The 24,548-nt window shown below is 31.2% G+C and overlaps 1 protein-coding gene across 1 annotated transcript in view; it reads left to right on the top strand.

The window, feature by feature from the left end:
- Window positions 1–24,542, top strand: part of LOC148277533 (core alpha-(1,3)-fucosyltransferase-like) — a gene marked incomplete at its 3' end in the record, with an annotated part of 29,466 nt that extends 4,924 nt beyond the window's left edge. Inside the window, exons 2-5 of the mRNA XM_088232763.1 lie at window positions 22,928–23,448; window positions 23,538–23,657; window positions 23,801–24,247; window positions 24,468–24,542. Coding sequence (XP_088088889.1) covers window positions 23,359–23,448; window positions 23,538–23,657; window positions 23,801–24,247; window positions 24,468–24,542 — 732 coding nt within the window. The remainder of the gene's footprint in view (window positions 1–22,927; window positions 23,449–23,537; window positions 23,658–23,800; window positions 24,248–24,467) is intronic.
- Window positions 24,543–24,548: the final 6 nt, after the last annotated feature.

Here is a 24,548-nt window from a genome sequence, read left to right as displayed (position 1 = left end):
TTTTCAAATAAAAATTTCATATTAACCATGCCGGGAATCGAACCCGAGACCTCTCGCATGGTAGGCAAACGCGCTGACCATCATACCACGAGGTCGAAACCTTTTTTATTATTATTTTTTTCATACATTTTCAAGAAACTACACCTTACAATTTAATGCTCTAATTTTTACCGAGCGTAAAAATACATTTGTTATATCCGATTTCCAGTAGAGCTGAACATTCTCTTTAGATGTAATAAATGTTTATTTACACGCGATAAAAATTAGAGCATTTGACTGACGGCGAAGTTTTTCAAAAATGTATGAAAAAAAACTACTGTCTCAAGTTCTTCCGAATCAACTAATGATAGAGTGTTGTGGGATATTTCCGGTTTCCGGGAAGCCACCTTACCACTCAAGATAACTCACCGACTATGACTAGTGACGTCACGGGCGGAGTAATTTAAAAATTACAAAGATTAAAAAAATCATAGCGACGATACTATGAAAAGATAACATGAAAATTTGGCTTTGTTTGATAGTTTATCAACAAATAAAAAATAAATAAAAATCAAACCGCTGAACTTCCTTATCCAGCTGAAATTTTCACGGATCTGTTTGCATTTTCAAAATGGGTTGAAATGGGTTCATCATTTTTTCATAAAACACATTTTGTCAATTTAAATGTAAACGCAACCATTATTTAACTGGTTTTCAAGTTCATATAAAATATTTTTTATTCTAACAAATCGAGAAGACAAACCTTTTTAAAGGTAAAGTCTTGATTTCAAATGAAAATACCAACTGCTTTCTCTAAGACACAAACAAGGCTGAGAACCACTTTTTCAGTGCTTTTCACACATTATTTATTTACTTTTTTCTGTTTTTTTTTTTAGTTTTGATTTAGTTGTGTTCGTTTTGTTATTGAATACTAAATATTTGTTTTACCATAATTTTAATCATTTTTCACTTAATAATTATAATTTGTATAAATTACATTAATTTTACTTATGCGTCGACCGGTTTTGAGATTACTTCATCATCTTCAGGATTTATACTAACTTTAAATCACTAGCGTTACTATTTATATTGATACTAAAATATAGTCAGAAAAGAACCGAAGAATTAAAAAAAGAGATAAAAAGATGCTATTAATCATAGCGAAAATAATTTTAGAAGAGGAATCGAAGTTAACTCATTTGATGTTTTGGGAAATTTTTGGTTACAGCTCTAATTATTTTTAATTTTGATGAAGTAGTAACTTCAAAACCGTTAGACGTATAACTAAAAATTAATGTGGTTTATCCAAACTTATAAACAAATAAATGTAAAGTGTCATACTACAAAGTCAAAAATGTTTTTGATATTTATTGATTTATTTTATTTCATTTTTTCATTCAAAATTATACTCGTATTTATTAAAGCTTTTTAGGCTGTGCCCGTGTAAATAAAAAAAATAATTAAAAATCTATATAAAATAAATCAATGATTTGTTTATCTAAAACCAACGAATCACCACGCCATTTCCCCGTGTGGATAAACAGAAAGGATAGAACGCCACATCTCGCATACAGACGTCGCTTCCTCTTTACTGACTTTTGTGAATTAAAAGAGCTGAAACCTTTCTTGATGTTGATGAGATTCATCTGGCTGAATGACAAAAGTCAAGAGTGAAAGTACATTCCTCCACATAACCGAAACCGTTTTGAAGACCGTGGGTCTTTCTATCGGTTTCTCTCAAACAAAAAGCCATGTTTTTTTGTCAATAAACGAGTTACTCTTTTAAAATCTACAATCTTCCTTAATCTCTTCTCCTTTCCTCTTTCCTGTTTTTTCCTTTTCCCATTGATTAATAGTTTTGATTCAGGGTAATTTTAAAACGAATAAGTTTATTTCTATTTTTGTGTATCTTTAGCTTTTTATTCTTTATATGTATGTCTGTAACTTGAATTATAATGAAAAACTATTATTTTATTGGTTGGTTGAAAGAAATTGCCATTTGGCAATAAGCCCGCTAATGTATAAATAACATTATGCACAAAAAGTTTAATAAAAATATTTTTTTATTTATCAATATTTTTATTGAATTTAACTCTAGAAACCATTTTGAAGACCGTGGGTTTTCTATCGGTTTTTCTCAAACAAAAAGCCATGTTTTTTTTGTCAAACGAGTTACTCTTTTAAAATGTACAATTTTATTTACCGATATTTTTATTAAATTTAACTCTACTGCTTTTACTGTTTCTTTCACTGTGAGTTTGGCAAATTATATTGGGGGCCTTCGTCGGATATGGTCATTCATCCACATGACCATATTGTAAACACGAATGGTAGCAAAAACTGTATTTACTTGTATCTAATAGCCTATGTCCATTATGGTAACAAAAGTTAACAGATGGAAGAGTTAAGGAAATGTGGATGTTTAAACATAGGCAGAATGGTGAATGTCACACAGTGTTAAACCAGCCAATGACAGGTCACAAGTCTTGTAAATGCCTAGACTTTCAAATTCTCTTCTCAAAAACGTTTTCCCTCTATTGCAACAAATTTAGATCTTAATGTTATTTAATTTTTACAACCGACACCGATTCGGTACTGGCCTTTTCATTCCACAAAAATGTCGTGCATTCTTAATTTTAATATCTTGTACAAGTATGTAAACAAATAATACTTCACAGAACTAACGTTTCCTTCGCATGTCATAACTATATTATTGTGAGTGTCTACTTGTACCCAGTTTAAATTTCTTATTAAGAAGGTTTTTTTGCACAAAGAGTTGTTAACAGTGTGGTAGAACATAAAATAATATCTTTACCTCAGAGCGTAAAATGCGGGAGTCAACTTTTTGCCATTTTGAAGTTAAAAATTGATAAATTATCACAATAAGCTATTTTTACGTGAATAAAACGAGAAGTCCACTTTCGTCTTATAAATGGTTTTTATAGTTAAAATAAAAATCTGAAGTCCAATTTGTTTTAACGAAAAATGTGTATGTTTTAATGTTGTCCCAGATACCCTTTTTTTAAATGTACTCTTATTATCAAAAGAATCATTATTTTACATTCAACCTATCTCATTCGGTTCAAAAGGTTTTGAAAATCGCAATATCAAAAAATCTCGTTTCTTGAACATTTCATTTATTGTGACTCCCGTGGATTGTCTTTCAAGGTACAGATATTTTGGATAATTATTTTTTTAAGTACGAACCGTTACACTTTTTATTTAAAAAAATACATAAACAATATTTAAATCTATTCTAAATCAGTAAAATCCGTGTGTGAGATAGAACCAGGACCATGGACGTGTATTTTCGACTCGATGGCTACTTTCAGGTAAAAATCCTAAAAAACGATATCGAGTGTAGATTACCGTATTTTTCGGACCGTAGACGTACTTTTTTACTTTGGAATTTCAACCAAAAATTGAGGTGCGTCTTATGGTCCGATAAGTCTTATCGTCCGCAAAATACAGTAATCCACTTTGCAGTTCAGTGGTTGGAGCATTCGCCTACCATGTTTGAAGTTCGAGTTTTATTTTTTAACCTTTCCTAGCCGACCTAGCCTAAGAACACAGATCTAAAGTCACGCAACCCGTTAGCGGGTAGGTGAAAGGGGGAATGTACGTAAAATTGTAAAAATGAAGCATTTTAGGGTACAAAGTTTTATTTCCTTTGTAATAAGTGGTAGTGCTGTGGACTCCAGATCAGAGATTCGAACCCCACTCTACACTGTCTTCCATAATGGCCCCAAAATGGAATAAAAATGCACTTAGAAACCTAATGTATCAGATGATTTCAATGAGAAGAATAAAAATATTGGTAATTATACTATTTTATGCAGAAAAAGTTTTACGATGTGAATTATATTCCCAATAAAACTAATCTTTATATACAAAAGGCAATATTCGTATGTGTGTCCTCGACAGAATGAATATCTACTGGACTGATTTATGTGCGGTTTTAAGCGAAATATAGATCCTGGCCACGAGCATATTTATAGCTATTAAAATCTTCAATTTATAAAGTAGAAAAAAATTTAGGAGCGTAAATGTTCTTTTTTATCTATCACCAGGGTTGCAGAGACTAGGTTGAGAGAGGTTGACGAGAATGCACACAATAAAAAATTGGGAAGATGTGATTTTTTAGTGAGTAAATAAGTTTGTTTTTGAATGTCTACAACAACATTTGTTTTTTATGGATCCCAGTCAGATGATTTCCTTAAATTCCTTATAATTTCTACTTATTTATGTATTTTTACTGGATTTTTGAAAATAGTATCAACTGACATTCGATACATTTAAAAAAAAACGCATTTTAAATATAGTGCACCCCGGTTGGTGAGAAAAACAAAGTTTGATATTGAACTTTCGATTGTGTTCATTCAGTCTATAAAGGAGCATGTACTCAAATCTAGCAATAGCAAAGCATTTCCGGGTTCAGCTAGTATATTATAAATACTCGATGAATAAATTCATAGATTCTTACAAAAACTTGACTAACGTACCCAACTATTCAAATATGCGTATTTTTTAAATATTGATTTATAATAGACAATAAGATAATGAAATAAAATATATCTTTTGTGATCTTTGTGTTCAATGACGTATATATTATTTCATAGTCACGTTTCAAGTGCCTAAAACATGGTATTCTTTTTATTTATTAATAAAACATATTAGGTAGTAACATAAGTTGCGTCTGTTTTTTCCTGATTTATTAATAAGCACCAAAATGAAAACAAAATGGTGAAGATAACGTCATTCGAAAGAAAATTTTCTGCTTTATAATGTATCGTGTTTAGGACTTACATTCGAGACTCGGCACTCGAGACGCTAGTATCGAAATTTTGAGACCAGCAGTACGATTCTACACGCTCTCTAGGGGTAGACAACACGTTGCTAGCAAGTAATTTACATACTCATTAAAAAATAAAACCATGACAATATCATATAATAAAGAAAATGAAAGTAGAACTTTACAATTTAATTATAGCGCAGGCAACACTAAGAATCCAAAGCGAAAAACACACTCGCCGGCCAGAGGTGATATTTCAAACGCTCTCGCGGCCGTAGAAAAAGCTTGTATCTCGCGTATTTACTTACAAAATACGCGAGATAAAAGTGTTTTTACGGCTGTGAAAGCGGTTCAGAATAGCACCGCAGGTCAAACGAGCAGAACAGCTCGAATGTACCTTTGCTGAAGCTGCACAAAATAATGATATACTCTCTTAGCGTCCGGAGCATGATGGCTGCTGGTGGCCATCCGACTTCACCCTTAACTCGTTGGTCAAAGAAGATTTTTCTGTTAGTTATTTTAGCTAGGCTATTTTGATCTATGTTTGGTGATATAGGGATAGTTTGTTGATACGTTTAGTAAAATAAATAAAAACAACTTTGTTTTAAACCACTTTTTTTTCACCAGCCAATGACAGGTCATAAGGCTTGTGGATGCCTGGACTTCTATATTCCCTTCTCTAAAATGTTCTTCATCTCTGTTGCATTGTGTTCAAAAATAAGTGGTTAAAAACAGAGTAGTTTTTATTTATTTTTTTATAATGTAAAACCACAACGTTATTGCTTCAAATATAAAATTTATACTGGACATGTTTAGTATTAATTATAATTAAATGTATGCTATGATGTGATTTGTTTACTACGTGCACTTTTTTGTTATATCGTTACGTAGTATCGAATTGACTCGAAATCGCGAAAAGTCTCAAAATTTCGAAACTTGGTCTCGTCTTGAGACTCAAATTTGTGTAGACTGTTTGCTTTTACATTAAATGTATTATTTTATTTGCCTTTAAAATGGAATGTCAAGTAGACGAAAGTGAGCATTTTTGACATCTTCTGTTCGCTTTCAATCGAGGAAATAAAGCTACCAATGCTGCTCGCGATATTGGCGCAGTGTACGGTGAAGATTTTATGAATTATCATTGAGATATAATATATAGAGATATTACTCCATACAAATCCGAGCTAAAAAGTCGTCCTCAAAGGACAGGGATTGACCAGCGGAGATAACAAATATCGTCACGTCGACTTTGACAAGCAAAACAAGTAGTACAGTAAAAAGCACGGACTTTTTACATCGGTCTACTGTAAGTTATATTTAGTAAGTCGCTCCCTTCCGCATACGCGTCACCTTTGTTTGTCAATTCGCTTTACGCCCAACTAACTGAGACATGACATTAAAGTACGTATAAATAAATTTTTGACATTAAAATAGCTATTCTAAACATTACTTGCCGGTGAAAGGTTATACCATCGCTTTTCAGATCGATTTGTGCAGTATCTTAGCGTACATATAGGCATTTTACTAATTTCGAGGAGAAAAGTAGCTGGCGATCACTCGCAACAGACTAAAGTCCGTTCTATAAAACATAGACCAATTGGCCGCAGGTTGAGGGAACATATTTCGAATGCTTTTGTTTACTCTAGTAATATACCTCGATGTGAATTATTGACTAATTTACATTGACATAATATATTATACCTCAGTGCTAATTTGTTGTTTTTTTTGTGTCTCTTGTTCTCTTCATTTGGACAAAACGGACACAATTTATGTTGACACGTAATATATAACATGTTATACTCTCAGGATTGAAATTTATTTCAACAGAGAGGGAAAATATTTTTGAGAAATATGGAAATCTAGGCATTCACAGGTTATCACATCACCTGTTATCTAGTTCAGGAATAATAAATATTATTATTAATGAAATGTGTAACAATGTTACAATTTAACAACAATATATTATATCTTTCCCTACATTAAATTATATTTTATAATTTTATATCACTAAGGACTTATCATATACTATATCTGTATTACTAAGGTGTTATCTATTGGTGTGTTAATTGGGTGATAAAAAAACACATGGTAAGTAACCTAAATCGTGCCACATTGCAGAATTTCCTACATGATTATTAAATATTATAAATACAATTTTACTCTAATATAATTTGTAGTGTTTTTTTGTGGTTGTGTATCTTGTTCTCTTCGTTTGTAAAAAAACGGACGCAGCAAACTCCGGTGACAACTGTCGTCAAGCGGAGGCGATACGGTTGGCTAGGCCATATACTGCGGATGCCTCCTGAGAGCCTTAACCACGCTTAGCATCAGGTTCTCGACGTTCTGGATGTCCACTGCTGACTGTTTGTCGGCAGTTTATGTCAGAACATCGGAACGAGAACCTGACATGGAAGGACGCAAAGGAGTTAACAGCCGATAGCGATGCATGGAGGCTCTTTGTGGATACCAAATGTTCCAACTAGGGAGCGGACATGGAATGATGATAATGATTATATAATTGATAATGCCCATATAGTTAAATAAAGAGAAAAATCACATTCACACTATGAATTCATTGCATCACGTAATTGGATGCGTGGTCGGTTTTTTCTACAACAAACGTATTCTCGCATTTTCTCCCTGGATTATGAGAGCGATTATTCTTAACACACTATTATAAATATCCACCATAGGCGTATCCCTACTCTTTTTTTTAGTAAATAGTCTTTTGTAGGAGCTAGGATTATCCAAAACCCCTTTAAAGCGTCTAGTTTTTTTCGCCGTTTTCGGACGTACGGTATTCAAATATAATGATTATTTATGAAAAAAACAAAAACAAAGAAAATTTATTTCCAATACTCTTTCTTTAAAAAAAAGTTTAGTTTTGGGGTGCGGAAAACGGAAATATGAGACCTCAAACTTGACGATTTTAGTTCGGCATAATCAGTCCGACGCGACGTGCGGTTATCTTTTGTGCACAGTATTAGGGGAGGCATCCTTGAAGGAGTGACAGAAACCCTATATTCAAATACCTATTCATCAAACCGACCTTCGACGCACATCTTAAAAATAACAACTGCTAGCTTTAGGATCAGCAAATAAAACTCATTTTGCCGTTAATTTGTGTCATTTAAGGAAGGTTGAATGTTGATATTCCCTTGGGGTAAAATCCGGTAATAATCTACAAATATTCGAACGTACTAGAAATATTGTTTAAGGATTTTTTTTTTCAGAACATGGTACGATTTAGAAAGCTGCACGACATACATTGGTTACTTTTCCATATATATTAAAACAGCTAAATATTATTTTATCAGATCTTATTTTTTTGCAACAGAGATGGAAAACATTTTTGAGAAGGGAATATGGAAGTCTTGGCATTTACAGGGCTTATGATCTGTCATTGGCTGGTTTTAGTGGCCACTTTACACACTGTGTAACATTCACCATTCTGCCCGTGTTTAAACAGATGGAAGAGTTGAGGAAATGTGGATGTTTTCCATTGCCGTTGCAACAAAATCAGATCTGAATAACTCCCCAGCCTGTCCAGCCTGTCTCGAAACACTGTTGAATGTTGAATTATTTTATCATATCATATTCGTTGATGATCACACAGATAAGAAAGTGAAACAGACCCAACAAGCGACATAATATATCGCTTCTAATTTTATATTTTATTCTGAAGGTTCATGACGTTCGTTTTGTACAGTGTCTAGTGAAATAAAAATATATGTACATAATACAGTGAAATTTCTCTCGTGAAAATACATAAAGTGATGTTTATGTTTTGGGTATAATTTTGGGTATTCAACTTTTATCGGGCGAGGAATTTTACTGTTTTGACAAATTTTCTTTATCTGTAACTCTATTTGAACATGGCTGCAAATTTGCTTACTTAAATAAAAACTCCCATATAAAATTAAAAAGATATATTTTTTATTATAAACAATGAAAGTTTAAATGCTGTAAGGTGAACATAAAAAAAGACAATCACAGCATTGGCACACCAATCGCAGCGTACCTCGATCATTTTTGTTCCACGAAGGTAAGATTATCAGTCTCACGCTTCAGGTACCAGTCCAAGGACTATGAAATATTTTTAGTTTAAAACCTTTTAAATCAATATTTCCTTTCAATCATGTCGCGAATCAAACCCGGCGTCGCGAATCAAACGCGCTGACCATTACGCCACGAGGCTGACAATATATAATATATTGATTCCTAAACAATATTTACAGTCTTAGAAACTATTTAAAAGGAACACATCGACAGTACTGTTTAGTGAGATTTTGTTAACGGTTTTGTAGATACTTGCCAGAGGTGAAAAAAATCCAACGTTGGTTCTAAAATTTCCTACAGCAATAACAGCATTGGTACGCAAGTTACGGTGAGGTAAATTACAGTTAATTTGAGAGAGGATGTCATGGGCATCTACATAATTAGATATTTTTTCGAAATAGAATATTAGGCGATCCAAAATCCTTCTGAATTCTAAACAACAACAAAAAAGAAAGGAAATAAATCTTAATAACTATTTTCGTTGGATTTATTTTAATTTTTATATACATAAAACATCCAGAGGGCTTTTATAATACAGATTTGCTTACAAAATAAATAATAAGGTGTACAAAAAATAATAGGTAGCAGTTATACCTTCTAAACATAGGTTAAACAGTAAAGTTAATAAAGATATGTTTTAAAAGATACAATAAAAGTAATTTAAAAGTATGCCATTTAATTTATTATAGAAATAAAAGACGAGTGATACTTTAATCCACAAATTTAGAATATCCAGTGACCGGTTTCATCGCTTTCGCGACATCTTCGAGACTGGTATCTTTATTAAGGAGTTCAATGTATTTATACAAAACAGAGGTATGGATAGATAATTCAAAGTGATATGAAAGTAAATTAAATAAAGTTATTTTTATCTAAGGGATCACTATAAAAAAAATTCGGGTTAACTAATGAGTTGATATTATAATGCTTTTTTAATAATTTTAAGTATTTTGTTTAATTTTAGTGTCCCATCCTTCGTGAGTATCACTCGTCTTTTATTTCTATAATAAATTACAATGAACTTCCATCAATAATTTAACATATTTAAATGCCATTTAATTGTTACCAAGTGTAAATTAATACCGAAATAAAAAAAATAAAAATACACACACATATTTATATAAACAGATATAGAAAAGTACATTCATCAATCAAATTTAAAACATTGTTTTTGCTAATAACTTGTTATGTTGTTCTTTAATTTTTTTTTTAATTTACTTAAAGCGGGCGAAGTATTAAATATATTTTTTTAAATCCTTGAATTTTTGGCATTTAGATGAAATCACACTAATGAGAACACATTTTTGTGTGGAAAGTACATCTAAATCTGGTGTGTGCAGTGTCTGTTGTAAAATATTATACTAACCATTTATATGTTAAGAAAAACTAAAAATTCAGTTTTTTTTTCTTAAATTTTAATTTATTTATAAAATGCACTTATGTGCATTCGTCATCACCATCATCAGTCTTTACCCGTTCAGTGTTATCTGTCCATCGCCAGTCTGAACCATTGATGACCTGCCACCAGACCATCTTGCTCGTGGCCTACCTGGATTTCTATAGCCGGTTCTCGGTCGCCACTCCGGGGTACTTTTGGTCCGTCTATTAACTATGGTTCTAATAGTATGGCCAGCCCAGTTCCACTTTAGTGAGACGGTTTTATACGCTACGTCTGTAACCCTAGTTTAGTTTTTCTCTAACCCATTCGTTTCTTTTTCTGTCCCGCAAACGAATATTCAGCCTCCTTCTTTCCACTGTTTGTTGTCTTACACAAAGTTTTTGTACATTACAAAATATATATTTCAAAGGATACATAGCACGAAAAAAAATAACAATACAATTGTAATGTAAAAAAAAAATAAAAAATGAAAATACTCAGTAATTACCATCAGAGTAAAAGGAAGCCATCATCTCCTTTTCTTTCAGTAACATGAAAGATGTTGATATCCAAAGAGATACTTTCGAGTCCGATACTTTATTTATTTATAATTTTACAATTTTTAATATATTTTTTATACCAAATAATGTTGAATTTTACAATAAGTATAATGAAACATGCCTTAAATCAGTTATTTAACATAGTTAACATAATAAGAAAATAAAACGTAATTAATCTAATCTATCATCGTATACATAATAAGCAACATAAACTAAAAATAATTTAAAAAAACATAATAAATTTATATAGACTTGTAGACAAAATTTCATAATCAGGACACACATTTTTACCTATTTGGCTTGATCCACTCATCGATCCGTGCACAACCCACCTCCACTATTCATTTCTTAATAGCAGTTTTATATTGTGAGTACTTTCTTATTGTCCTTATGGACAATGGAAGTAGATTGTACAATTTAACCGAGTAGTAGGCCAATTCTCTTTGATCGAAAGTTGTATTAATTTTTAATTGTTTTTCCAGCATCAGAGAGGAGTATCTAGTAACTCTTGTATTTGTGAAATGAGTTACGGAAGGTAGGGAATAATGATTGCGTGCGTACAGTAACAGAGCTTTTAAATAAAGTTGTTTTACAGGTGTTACATTAAGATTTACGAATATACCGAGGGAGCTAGTTCTGATTGGGACTCATAAGATAATTTTTATTAAAGCTTTTTCTGCAATGATTATTTGTTTGATCAATGTGTCATTTGTACATCCCCATCCAATTATTCCATATTTCAAAACTTATTGACTTATTGCGTAATATATGTTTACAAGTTCTTTTAAGCTAATTATATTTCTTATAGTTTTAAAAAAGTAAATTTGTTTTTTCATTTGATTTGATTATTCCATCTTAAATTCCCATCTATATATATGTCTAAATATTTAATTGAATCTACTATGTCCAACGATTTACAATTTCAATGACAACTTTTCAAATTTCCGTCGACAATTTTATATACGAATGTCTGCGTTATCAATAAAACAAACCATTCAGATCTAAAAATCTTTTAACTATTTATTTTATTTTCTCTCCTTTAAAAAATAAAATATACACCTCTCCGAAGCCCGTTTCGTAAGTTTGGTTTTTTGATCATTTGAATAAAAAAGTATCAGACTTTCAAACAACGGAGACTTTTGCCATACAAATTAGTATTTATTTATGTTTACATCTACGGCATTGATCGCCTTTTATACTAGAAAAAAACATAAAATAAAGTATTCGGAATTAAAAAAGCAATTTAAAAATATAAAACGGTGTTCATGTTACAAATGAAAAATTATGAACAGCATGAAATATTATTTAAAAACCATACTAAATCTGAATATTACATAATAATGTGTATATCGCAAGTTGCAATCATCTGCCTTCTCGTAATTATTATTCCAAATCGGTAGAGTCTGGGGACATATAATATGATTACGTATGTAGGACGTAGGATAGATATTATGATAGTAAGACATTCAAAATTATAATACATCTATGTCGGGTTTGCTGCCAGATAAGATAAGGCGTACAAAATAAACAAATACGTAAAGTGTAAATTATATTAGATAAATATCAAAACGTTATTTGATTAATTTTCTATTATAAAAAGTTCCAATAATGCGCTGCAAAGAGGATCCCCTCACCCTGTTCAAACGTTGGCTACAAATAATGATCAGACCGCTTTGCTATAAAGACTTAGGTATTATTTTTTTTAAACCCCGTATAAATTTATGAATTTGTTTATTTTTCCATGCAATTTTTTTTTATTGACGTTGTATTCATTTTCTTATGAATATTTTTCAAATGTTTTTTTAGTTTTCAAGGTTATTTTTTACTTAAAACCTCACGTACTAATAATATTTTTACTTTGGAGGGCTAAATGTTAGAAGCAATATCTTTTAGCTAAATAAAACACAAACTGGTCAAAAGAAAAATTGGTCGAAATTTGTACTTTAAAAACAAAATATGTACATAAACACGGGTTTTCAGGGCCAGACCCCGATACTTTAGAGGAACATTCCTCGCAGTAAGCTTTAAAAAAATGCTAATAAAAAATTCCCAAAAGTAATTTTAAAAATTAAAAAAATATGAATATATATATAATCTCAAAATGGAGTAAATCTTAACTTTCTTGGACCAGCATCCTTTCCGCAAACCCACCTCTCCCCTACAAAATAAAATTTAGATAAAAACGTATTTGACCAACAAAGCGATACGCACCAGACGTGTACAAGGGAAGCGGCTGGGTAGAAGAGGGGTAGATGTTAGTGGAGAGACTGCTTTTCCGAGAAATTAAGGATTTACTGCATTTTGAGATTATATATTTATTTATTTTTTAAGACTTTTTGGAAAAATTTCTGAATGATAAAAAAATTTTTTTTAAGCTTAACATGAGGAAGGTTCCTCTGAAGTTTCGCGGTCTGGCCCTGAAAAGCCGTGTAAATATGTATATATATCTGTACCGTAAAGGATTTATCCTCCGCGAGAATTTAATTAAACGAAATGTTCAGGAAACAAGACTTTATGATCGTTCGATTTCCAAAATATCATAACTTATTAACCAAATTAGATCATTTCAATTTATAAAGAACTTACAATGTAAAATAATGATTTGTTTGATAATAACAGTACATAAATAAAGCATATCTGGGATAACTGATGTTTTTTTGGCATTAAAACAAAGTGGAATTCATATTTTTATTTGAATTTAAAAATTGTTTTTTATGGCGAAAGGAGACTTTGGTATTTTATTTAGGTATAAAATAGCTACGTTACGTCTTCTCAGTACTTTTTTTACGGCGTCGAAACGTGGACACTCACCCAAAACACTTCAAAAAAGATCGAAGCCTTTGAAATGTGGTGCTACAGGAGGATATTAACAATCTCCTGGGTGGATAGAGTCCGAAACGATGATGTTCTCCGACGGATAGAAAAAGATAAAGAGGTAATGAAGACCATAAAGAAAAGAAAACTTGAGTACTTTGGGCATGTGATGAGAGGCGAAAAATATAAAAATTTTCAGTCATTCTACAGGGAAGGATTGAAGGAAGACGCAGTGCAGGTAGAAGGCGCATCTCTTGGCTTAAGAACTTGCGCGACTGGTTCCATTGCAGCACTCAGTCCTTGTTCAGGGCAGCTGCCAATAAAGTAAGAATCGTAATGATGATTTCCAACCTCCATCGGGGAGAGGAACCATAAGAAGAAGAAGAAGAATAAAATAGCTTATTGCGATATTTTCTGCATTTTTATTTTATTTCTGCATTGCAACTTCAAAACGGCCAAAAGCGAACTCCTGTGTTTTATTCTCTAAGGTACAGAATACGAGTATAATGAATACATTAATTTTCAAATTACAGCTGTTTTGCAGTGGGTAGATAGAGTTCGCGCATGGAAACTTATTAATAGAAATACTTATTTTATTCATATCATATCATTTTTTTTTTTTATAAAAATAAAAGACGTTCAGCTTTTTTAATGGGATTAAAAATAATATTAATATTATATTTAAAAATAGTGCTATTATTTACCTAGAAAACAAAACATTTTCAAGTTCGTATTACGTATATTTATTTAATTATTTAGTAACGTGACCTTCTTTGGAGTAGATGCGTTAATTCAGACCTCCGAATGCGCATTGTACGATGTTACGTCTTCTCGGGACTTTTTTACGGCGTCGAAACGTGGACAATCACCTAAGCCACTGAAAAAAGAAGAGAAGCCTTTGAAATGTGATGCTACAGGAGGAAATTTATAATTTCCTGGGTGGACAGAATCCGAAACGACGACGTTCTCCGACGGATGAAAAAAGATAAAGAGGAACTCAAGACCTTAAAAAAAAGAAAACTTGAGCATTTCGGCCTGTGATGAGACGCGAAAAATGTAACATTTTACAAGTCATTCTACAAGGGAGGATTGAAGGAAGACGCAGTTCAGGTAGAAGGCGCATCTTTTGGCTAAAGAACTTGCGAGACTGGTTCCATTGAAGCACTCAGTCCTTGTCCAACCTCGCGAGAGGAAAGATTCGAAGAAGAATTTAGTAACAGAAAAAAATATACTACATTTTTTGCAACTTATTTCTTATAATTTTATCTGTGGAATACTAAGTTTCTCAGTTACCTACCTTTTTGACTAGGTCTGTAACTGATTTCAAAATAAATTTTATAACCGTCATATTATATAGACATATATTTCAAGTATTAATAACCGACACGAAGTAAGTACTTAATATGGGTTAGTAGTTAGCGCTAAAAAAATTATACATTTTACGGTAATTCAAGGTTATTTTTTTATTTTTTAAGTGTCGGTTTGGTGTTAGACTTAACTTTTGTTGAAGTCCCCCCATGAAATAGCTCTAATAATAGAGACAGCATGTACGTACCTACGTGAACGTTGAATAACATTACGCTGATTGGGTAAAATACAAAGAGCAGAGCCCCGTTATAGCGACACGTAAACCTGATAATGAGTATGATAAACATGTGTTTATTGTGTGATATAATTTCGTAAAATCGTAACCATAGAACCAATTATTTTATATCCTGAATTACTTTACAACAAATATACATGGTGGTGTTTTAAAAATAATGTTTTATTTTAATAAAAACTTTTTTATAAAATAAAATGGTAACTAGTGCATTAAAATATTTGATAGCCTTTGTTTATGTGTGCGAAATATAAATTTTTCAATTAAAATATTCTAATGTGCGATCTAACACAAACGAAATTTGTATGTTTACTTGGTTCGACACTAACACATAAATGTAGGCCATTATCAAACGCACTGTACATAATTATAAAGAAAGTACATAAAAGGTGATCAATGATCAATGATCTAAACATTCAGCAGATATTGGCCCATTTCACACCATGGCAAAAATCTACAAGGCACGATAAAATAACATAGGGTGGATTATTGTATTCTTATTATTTAAACAAAATAAATAAAACAACTTTGTTTTAAACCACTATTTTTAGTTTTTCACCGACCGGTTTCAAAGCAAACAAGCTTCTTTGTCAAGGTTTACGTAACTAATTAGTGGTTAAAAACAAAGTTGTTTTATTTATTTTATTATAATGAATAACCACAAAGTTAGTGCTTCAAATATAAACTTAAAAATATATTTAGTTAATTAATGCCAGTCAAATGCAATAACCAGTACACCATGAGGCCGACTAACTTCTACTCAATTTATTTTTGCACATTTTTTATCTTTTGAGTAGCCGCTGAATAATTTTTAGAGAGATACAAAATAAAATAACACATATCAATTTACCCTAATTTTACCGTGCCGTGTGAATTTCGACGAAACGTGTAAAATGTGCCATTGGCCCATTTTATATTATGCCGATGGTAATCCAGATGGATCGATTTTATTAAATAGGGTAGATTAATTTTAATTGCAGTATTATTATTTCAATATTTTTATATTTATTTGATGGCAGGCAAACGCACTAACCAAATCAAATTTCATTTAGCAATTTTTATTCATAAAATAATTCAGGGGTTAAATCAAATAAAAAAAATAATAATACCGAAGAAATAAAAGAAATTAATGGAAAGCCTTGATATATTTAAAATCTTTTTAATAGTTTATATTAGTTCTTAAGATATTGTGAACTAACTGATCAAAGCATTAATATATATTTTTTAAAAACAGTTTACCATAATACCGACTAATCTCCACTTGCCGCAAACATATTAAAAAATATATATATATTTACATATATATCAGTCCATACCAGACAGATTGAAACATAACGTTTGCGTTTATTTATCATCCATAAGTACTTTTATTTTTATATGTATTAGATCCACTTAACACTGATAATAACACATATATTTATTAATTTATTAATTTACGGTTTCATGAACCTTTTACATAATTACAGTAAAACCCGTGAAAAAAATACAACAAAAAAAAACTAATATTAAATAAGAACAAAAACATCGAGAATAGTATACAATGGTTAACAGTATTTATATATCAAAAAAGAAATATTACATCTGTAACAAATATAAATATTTACTAGAATAGGTAGAAAGGTAAATTAATGAAAATAGCAGTATTATCTATATTCGAGTATCTCCTTATACTTAGTGTTCAACGAAATTTTTAATAATAGTTTATTATTTTTAACTATATACTTAGTAGCTTTTTACTAATCAATAGAAATTTTCTACTTTATTTATTTCTTATGAATAATGTTTGACGTTTGATTACACTTTATTTCGTATTTATACTTTCTAGGCTTATATTAATTAGACAATATTTTGATTGTATCTCCAATTTTTTTATGATCAAGTATGTACTAGATTTTACCGTCAATAAATAATATTTTACCAATCTTATATTTAAAATAAATACAATTTGCTCCTCACTAGTCATTCATTTCACAGTAGTTAAATGTGTGAGTTGTACTAATAATATAATGTTGTTTTCTTTTTCTTCTCTTTTTTATTTTTTTTTTCTCTTACGATTATATATGTATATTTATCTGTGTGGATTTAAATGTGAATATGTAATATTTTATATGTATTTCATATATATATTTTTAGACACTATAAGTATAATATATAAAATCATGTAAATGAATGCCTCGACACGGATTGTGCCCAGTGAGGTATTCAATTTTTTTTTTAAAGTTTTATGTAAAACGTGATATGATAAATAAATAAATTTTCTTTCACCAAGAGAATATTCATCAATAATTTCAAATATTTATATTCATTTCCAAATTAAGAAAATGTCAAAACAATTTTAAATGCTCGTACAAGGACTGATCAAAAAATATGGTGAAAGAATTTTTATATCAGCAAATGCTGACGCTACGTCCATTTAAAGTAATAGGCCCGATAGCCTGATCCGTTGAGATAGTCAGTGTCAAATTTGAACACGTGACTTGTGAGTGAGGTCATGTTTACCGTGTCTAAATTTTGTTTTAAGTTGCAAAAAGTGCCAGAGAAGCTTATGAAATTAAAATGATTAAATTATTATTATTATTATGTTAAAATCAGTGAATGGCAAAAATGTGGAGATTCTAAAGGCCATCTATAAGTCATATGAGCGATTTAAAAGCGGAAATGAGTCGGTTGAAGACGATCAACGGTCGGGACATTCATCGACCTTAAAAACAGACGACAACATACGAAAAATGACAAAAATGATTCCTTCTCATGAGCAGGGATGCAAATAATTAACTGATGCTTTGCAGATGAGACGAGTGAGTGGAATATAAAACAATCTATGCTGACACTGTCTCAGGAACATACAAACCAATGTTCATCATTATCTCAGGATTATCGACCATAACGCGCAACAATCGATTAAAATGTGTAGTCAAATACACATTCCTTCTAGTCTTTAAACTGTTGTATCCAATCATACCCTGGAGAATCTCGGTCAGATAGAGCCAAGGATAATACACACACTCTCTCATAAGAGAGTACTACAGCTACTTTTTAATAAGTACTTTTCTTCTTCTTATAAAAAAGAAATAAGTGTTGGGATCAGGAGGGATATTCTATAGTGGGCCAATCAGGATCTTTATAGCATGTGCTCCAGTGAAGAGAAAACCACTTAAAACACTTCAGAAAAAGTCGGCCTGTTGACAATCATCGACAGGTCTTCCGTTCCACTAGAAGAGTATGCGGCATTTTTAGTCCTACTTTGTTTTATTTTACCAATCTCCTCTACTAACTTGACCATGTAAGATACTACCTCTCGTGAAAGTTCTTTATGAAGTATCACCGATCCGAAGTCGCATAGGTTTTTGCGTAGACTTTTGCATCGCGCCTCAATGTTTTAAAATCCTGCATATTTATGCAAATTTTACTTTTTAAATCCGATGTGAAAATGTCCATTTGAAGATTACAAAAAATACAACATCATCATTTAAAAAAAATAAGAGAAATATATCAAGGCTTGTATCATAATCGACAATTTAACAACAAAAAATTAAAAACTTGTGTTAGTTTTCAACTCCCTAAGAAACATTCTGTACAAAAAAAACGTCGGAAAAAGTGTATTTCTCACAATGTAAAAGTCTAATTAAGTTATTATTTATTGTTTCAGCATTTACTTTGTGGAAAAACATTTCGAATTTATTTAAAAAAAAACACTGTAAATTTGTCACACACGAGTTTAATACATTATAACACGACTAGTTTCGGGTAATCAGTATTACCCATCCTCAGGTGTAAATATAACTAAATTAAAATATATACACAGATTAATACTTAGGTACTGATACTTAGTCTGATTAAGTATGGTATAATTGCGTGGGGTGGGGCCAGCAAAAATGCTATTTAAGCATTTTTGTATCTTGGTAATATGGACGAGAGATTTTTTTTAATTTCCGCAATCTCTTCAATGCCTATTTAGGAACTTTAAAAAAAATCTTGGTAACACGGGACAACAAAACAAACACACTCTTTGTGTATCCAGTATCCATAGTAACTGAGTGGTTCATTTGTACTAGCGTAGGTACCATAACGACGTTTGGTTTTTACTGTCAGAATTTATTTCAATCTAGTAAAAAAAAGTTAGTTGTTATCACGGGCGTATTTATAGCTTCCTCGCTGGGGGTTCTAGAAAAATAGTAAAAAAGGCTCGATAGGAACCTCTCTGTGTCCAGGGCGTCCAGGCGTACGAAGAAACAGTTATGTGTATGAAATAGGACAAGTGTTTTCGACTCGATGACTGCTCTCGGGTAAAAATCATGTCTAAGAGAATCGAGCGGAGATAAGTCCGCCTCGTAATTTAGTGGTTGATGTGTTCACCTACTATTCTTGAGGTCCTGTATTCATTCCTAGCATGTGAAATATTGATTGTAAATATTTTATTATTTGGAGACTGGCACTTGGAGCGTAAGACTGATCACCGTATTTTAATGTAACAGATGATTGAAGTACGCTGCATTTGGTTTACAAATGAAGTATCCTATGCACCACTGGGTGCTAAAAGAGGAATGATAATGATAACTTTGTAAACTAATGTTCTCATCGATCTTTGTTTTTTAAGTATCTCATATTATTAAGGTAATAGTCAAAAATTCGTATCAGGTCTATGGGGTTTTAAAAATTCATAAAAATCTAGCGTAAACTATAGAAAGGGTTTGTACCCCCTAAACCCCGGCCCCTTATGCCCTTATATACGTCGTTGATTGTTATTTACGTAGACATCTTATTTTAATAAGTAGGTGTTTATTTCAAAATATAAGGAAAAATCTTTAATAAAAATAAACATGGCAATAAAATCTGTCAAAGTTTAAATAATGCTAATTATGTTTTATGTTTTTATTATGGTATTATATTTTTCGTTTCTTTACATATATGAAAGGAGTTTAATGTATTTTCTAAAAACGTTTTATTAGTGCCTTAAAACAGAGTGTATTTCATGTTCAAGTGCGTAGTGAGTGGTTCTTGTGTTTATTTTATTAAGTGTGTGTCTAGGCAGATGAACTCAGCAGACTACAGTTCTTTCTGCAAAATAGAACCAGAATCTTTGAAATAAAAAAAACTGAAAATTTTCACTTTATCGCAACTTGATTGCCATTTTCAAGGATTGTTGGAATTCGAATATTTGGTTAAATCGTTTTTTTTTTTTCTTTTTCTTTTTCTTTTTTATTATATTTATTCCATAGAATTAAGAATAGTTCAGAAACCGCATACGAACATCAACCAGAAGGCGACTCAACTACTCATAAATGAGTAGTTTTACGTTTTGACCAATTAGTTTCTTTGTAGACGTCGCTCAGTACGTAACTCCTGATTCGAATTTAACCATGCCGTGTTGTGTCTTTTTAAAGTTTAGAAATACTGTTAGGATCTTAAAGAAACAGGATGCCATCACATTTCATGTGTAATGATCAAATGAATGTGTTTGTCACAAATGCATTACTTAAAAATTGAATTATTTTTGCATCTGTCAAATTGTCGAAGAAACAAAATGGAAATTTCGTTAGTGTTGCCAGAGTAGTTAATTTTTTTACCCTACTTTGCTCATATAATAAGAGAAATAATGAAAATTGAACCTTGGATTAAACAACGCCGTGGTGGACATTTGGCTGACATTATCTTTAAAACATAAAATATTATTTAACATGATATAAAAATATCCGTTTTATGTCAAATAAAATTTGTTGTATATTTTAAGTTCAAACTTCATTAATTCAATTACTCTTATTAAATGACCCTTTACTTATCTACTCTGTTGTGTCAATCAATGTTTCCGAGTGCGCAATAAAATTTTAGAAAAAATAACAAATTGTTTTTCTTTACCTTACATTTGTGTTATGGTTATATTCTTAGCGATCTGGCAATATTACTCGGCGACCTAAAGTATGCGCGCGGCAAAAGTGTGTCTAAGTGGGGGAATTATTGGACACAGTCCGATGTATTCAAATATGATTCTACGCTCCTTCTAGACTATTCTTAATTCTATGATTAAATCAATATTGTTTATTCTTTCAAGTCTTTTTGTTCCAAAATATATTTCATTCATTTTTTCTGCAACTATTTTTGTATGTAGTCTTAATTTTTATCGTCCGCCACCTGTTCAAATAGGTAACGCGTTTTCTTACCATGCAAAGGGTCGCGGATTCGATTACCGACATGGTTGTCGTTAAATATTTCTTTGAAAAGGTGTTTTTAAACTAGAATATTTCATAGTCCCAGGACTGGTACCTTCATGTAACAATAGCAATCGAGATACGCTATGGGTATATTAATGTAGTACCGTATTGTTTATTTCTCACTTTATTTGTATTTATTTTAATCCGTACCCTTATATTTACTTTATAAATATTTTATGTATTTTTTCTTAACCTTTATTTGAAATATTTTTAAAGCCTATTTTCCGTATGGGTCTATTTGTTTTTTTTTTGTTTTTATACATAAATAACAAAATCATACTGATTTATTTTTTACATAAAGAGCAAAATATCACAAATTTCCGAGACATAATTAATAATTTTTTGTAAAATGTTTATCGCATATTATAGTAAAATATATTTGATTTATTTGTTAATACAATCACAAAACAAAACATAATAGAAAATAAAAAAGACTAATTAAGTTATGTGCTTTTTTATCAGGCATTTATTTTATACGTTCTATAGAACGAAATTTTGCGTCAACTTATGACACATTGTATTAAAAATAAAAGTATCTCATCAAATTTCTTTACTAAACCGCAAAAGTACTTTGTTTAAATACGAAGTATGACAACATACCATTTTAATTCTTTGTGTAATTTTTTAATGTTTAAATTTTTAGATCGTATTTTTACATAAAGCAAGCGTTTTTAGTGCAAATTTTGGACTAACTCTCCTTTTGACCAGTCGGTTTTTGTGATGGCTGGAAGATATTGCTTTTCGCAATCAATTTGTCAACGTACTTATTATTTGTTTAAAAATAAAAATAATAATTATATAATTTTATTTAACTGCAACTAGAGAACTTTTTAAACAAACTAAGCAATTAAATATAACTGAACTCTTTCAACTAGAATCATTAAAATTTATCCATAAATTAGCCACTAATGTAATTGTAGACGAAGAACTAAAACTTGTAAAAAATTGTAGTCAACATGGACATAATACGAGAATATCAGACAAATACCATATTCAACTTTCTAAAACAAGACAAGGACAATCAAGACTAATGAACCAGGGACTGAAATTATACAATAAACTACCAGACAAAACTTAACAAAAGACTCAGACAAACTTTTCAAAAGATGTAAAAAATATTATTTTGAACAACAGAGTATAAATGAAAAATGTATATATTATTTTATGTAAAATAAATGTAATAATCCGTAAGGGTTTATAAATAAATTTTCAAATAAAAAAATAAAAAATATATATAATAATAATGTTTATATAAAAATATGCTTTAAAAAATATATAATAGGATGGTAATGTAGGTACTCGTAATTTCTAAAAATAAAACTTTTTTTTTCATTTTGCTTATTTTTAACGTTATGCTATACAAATAAATTAATAACCCTACTAATTGATGTGTCTTTTGATTCAACTTAATTTGAGGAAACTGTTTTATAGCGAACTTATATTGATCGAAAAAAATCCCACCTCTTTAATCACAATATAGGATATAAGAACATAATGGATGGAAAAGGAATGAGACTAATTTAACCTTTTTTTCAGATTCCCTTTGGAAACTCCAGCACAAACCTTGGAAAATAAGAACCATACACTTGAAATTGGAAAATCAGCCAATGAAAATCAAGGCATATCAATGACAATAAGTAATTGTATAAATTAAAGATTAAGAAGCATATTTATGCTACGAATGATCGAATGTTTGAGATTCACAACATATAAATATTAAAGAAATAACCCAGTCGTCAATCAAATAATGTTTGGATCCAATTGAATTACGAGTAAATGAATCGACAACAGAGAACAACCAGATTTTTTTCAGAAAAGCACCTTTTTTCTAATTGTTTTTTTAGAACTTAGTTATGTGCGTAAGAAATCCAGCAACGTTCCCAAATTGCCAGAAATAAGATACCCGGTTGATTTGTATCATCAACCTCGTTGGACAAGAGTTGTGTGGGTGAAGACCGTCATGCACGATGCTGCGGCCACGAGTATCGCTTCGGCGGGTATTCCTGGCTTTAATGCTGGTCTTCGGATTCGGTTTCTTCTGGATCAGCGTTCTACAGGTAACGATTTTATTCCTGTTTACCATTATAGAATCAACAATTTACTGTCCCGAAGTTTCTTATTGAAATTGTAATATTATGTTTTTTAGGATACAATATTCTCCGGTTGGAATTCCGGGAAGCAAAACAATCTGATCCTTCCAATAGTTCCTTCATCAGATGAAGAACTCAATGTTTGGCCTGTGCTCAATGTAGTTAATATAGAAAATGTAAGTAATTTTGAAATCACGAAAAACGTAATATGCTCTTTAATTTATTCAGCAGACGCAATTTTTTTATGTTCAACTAATAGACAAACCAAAATATTTTCTGAATTTTCTGGAATGCTTCTTATAAAAGTTACCATATTTAGGCTGCACAAGTTGTGACAAAGGCTCCCGAGTACGATATCATTGATGGATCAATCGGAGAAACTGTCATCAAGCCTCCTTTGCGGCCGTGGTTCGTCAAGGGTGGCGTCAGGAGACCCGGGAGTGCCTTAAGAGATCTGCAAACAAACAGAAGAATATCCCGACTGTTTCCTTCCGAATCTCCCGATGACAGGATACCGGACCAGCTCATGTTCGTTCCGCCGGAGTACATACCAAATCAGGAAAAACCAAAGTTAAAGAAGATCCTCTTACCCAATGGACTGGGCGCGTGGAATGTGATGGCGGGGAGACACGTGTTCTACAAGCAGAACTCGTGTCCTGTAAGCACATGCGCTATTACAGCTGACCACGAAGAAGCAGTAGACGCTGATGCTATCATATTTAAAGATCACTTTATCCAACCAGATTTTGGGAGACCAAAAAATCAGGTGAGCTACAAGTTAAATGCAGTCTATGTATTTTTTGTATATCCTTTAAATAACTCATATCGATTTCGTCTATTCAAATTGACCATTGAAAAATGCAGCTGTATAATATGTTATTTGACAGCCTTTTTGTAATACTGGAGAATTTAAAATATGAACCTGTCTCTCGTTCTCACATCTTACTTAGTTTGACATTGTTTAAAGGTTTTGTTTGTTTTCTCAGATATGGATGCTGTACCACCTGGAGTGTCCATATCATACTCCAAACATCAAGAACCCAGAAGCCTTCAACTGGACAGCGACA

The sequence above is a fragment of the Micrasema longulum genome, unplaced genomic scaffold (assembly GCF_059751315.1).
Source record: "Micrasema longulum isolate JH-2025_06_02 unplaced genomic scaffold, ASM5975131v1 h1tg001017l, whole genome shotgun sequence".
NCBI classification, from domain to species: Eukaryota; Metazoa; Arthropoda; class Insecta; order Trichoptera; family Brachycentridae; genus Micrasema; species Micrasema longulum.
The sequence above is the reverse complement of the archived record's forward strand: the minus strand, read 5'-3'. Positions and strand labels throughout refer to the sequence as shown.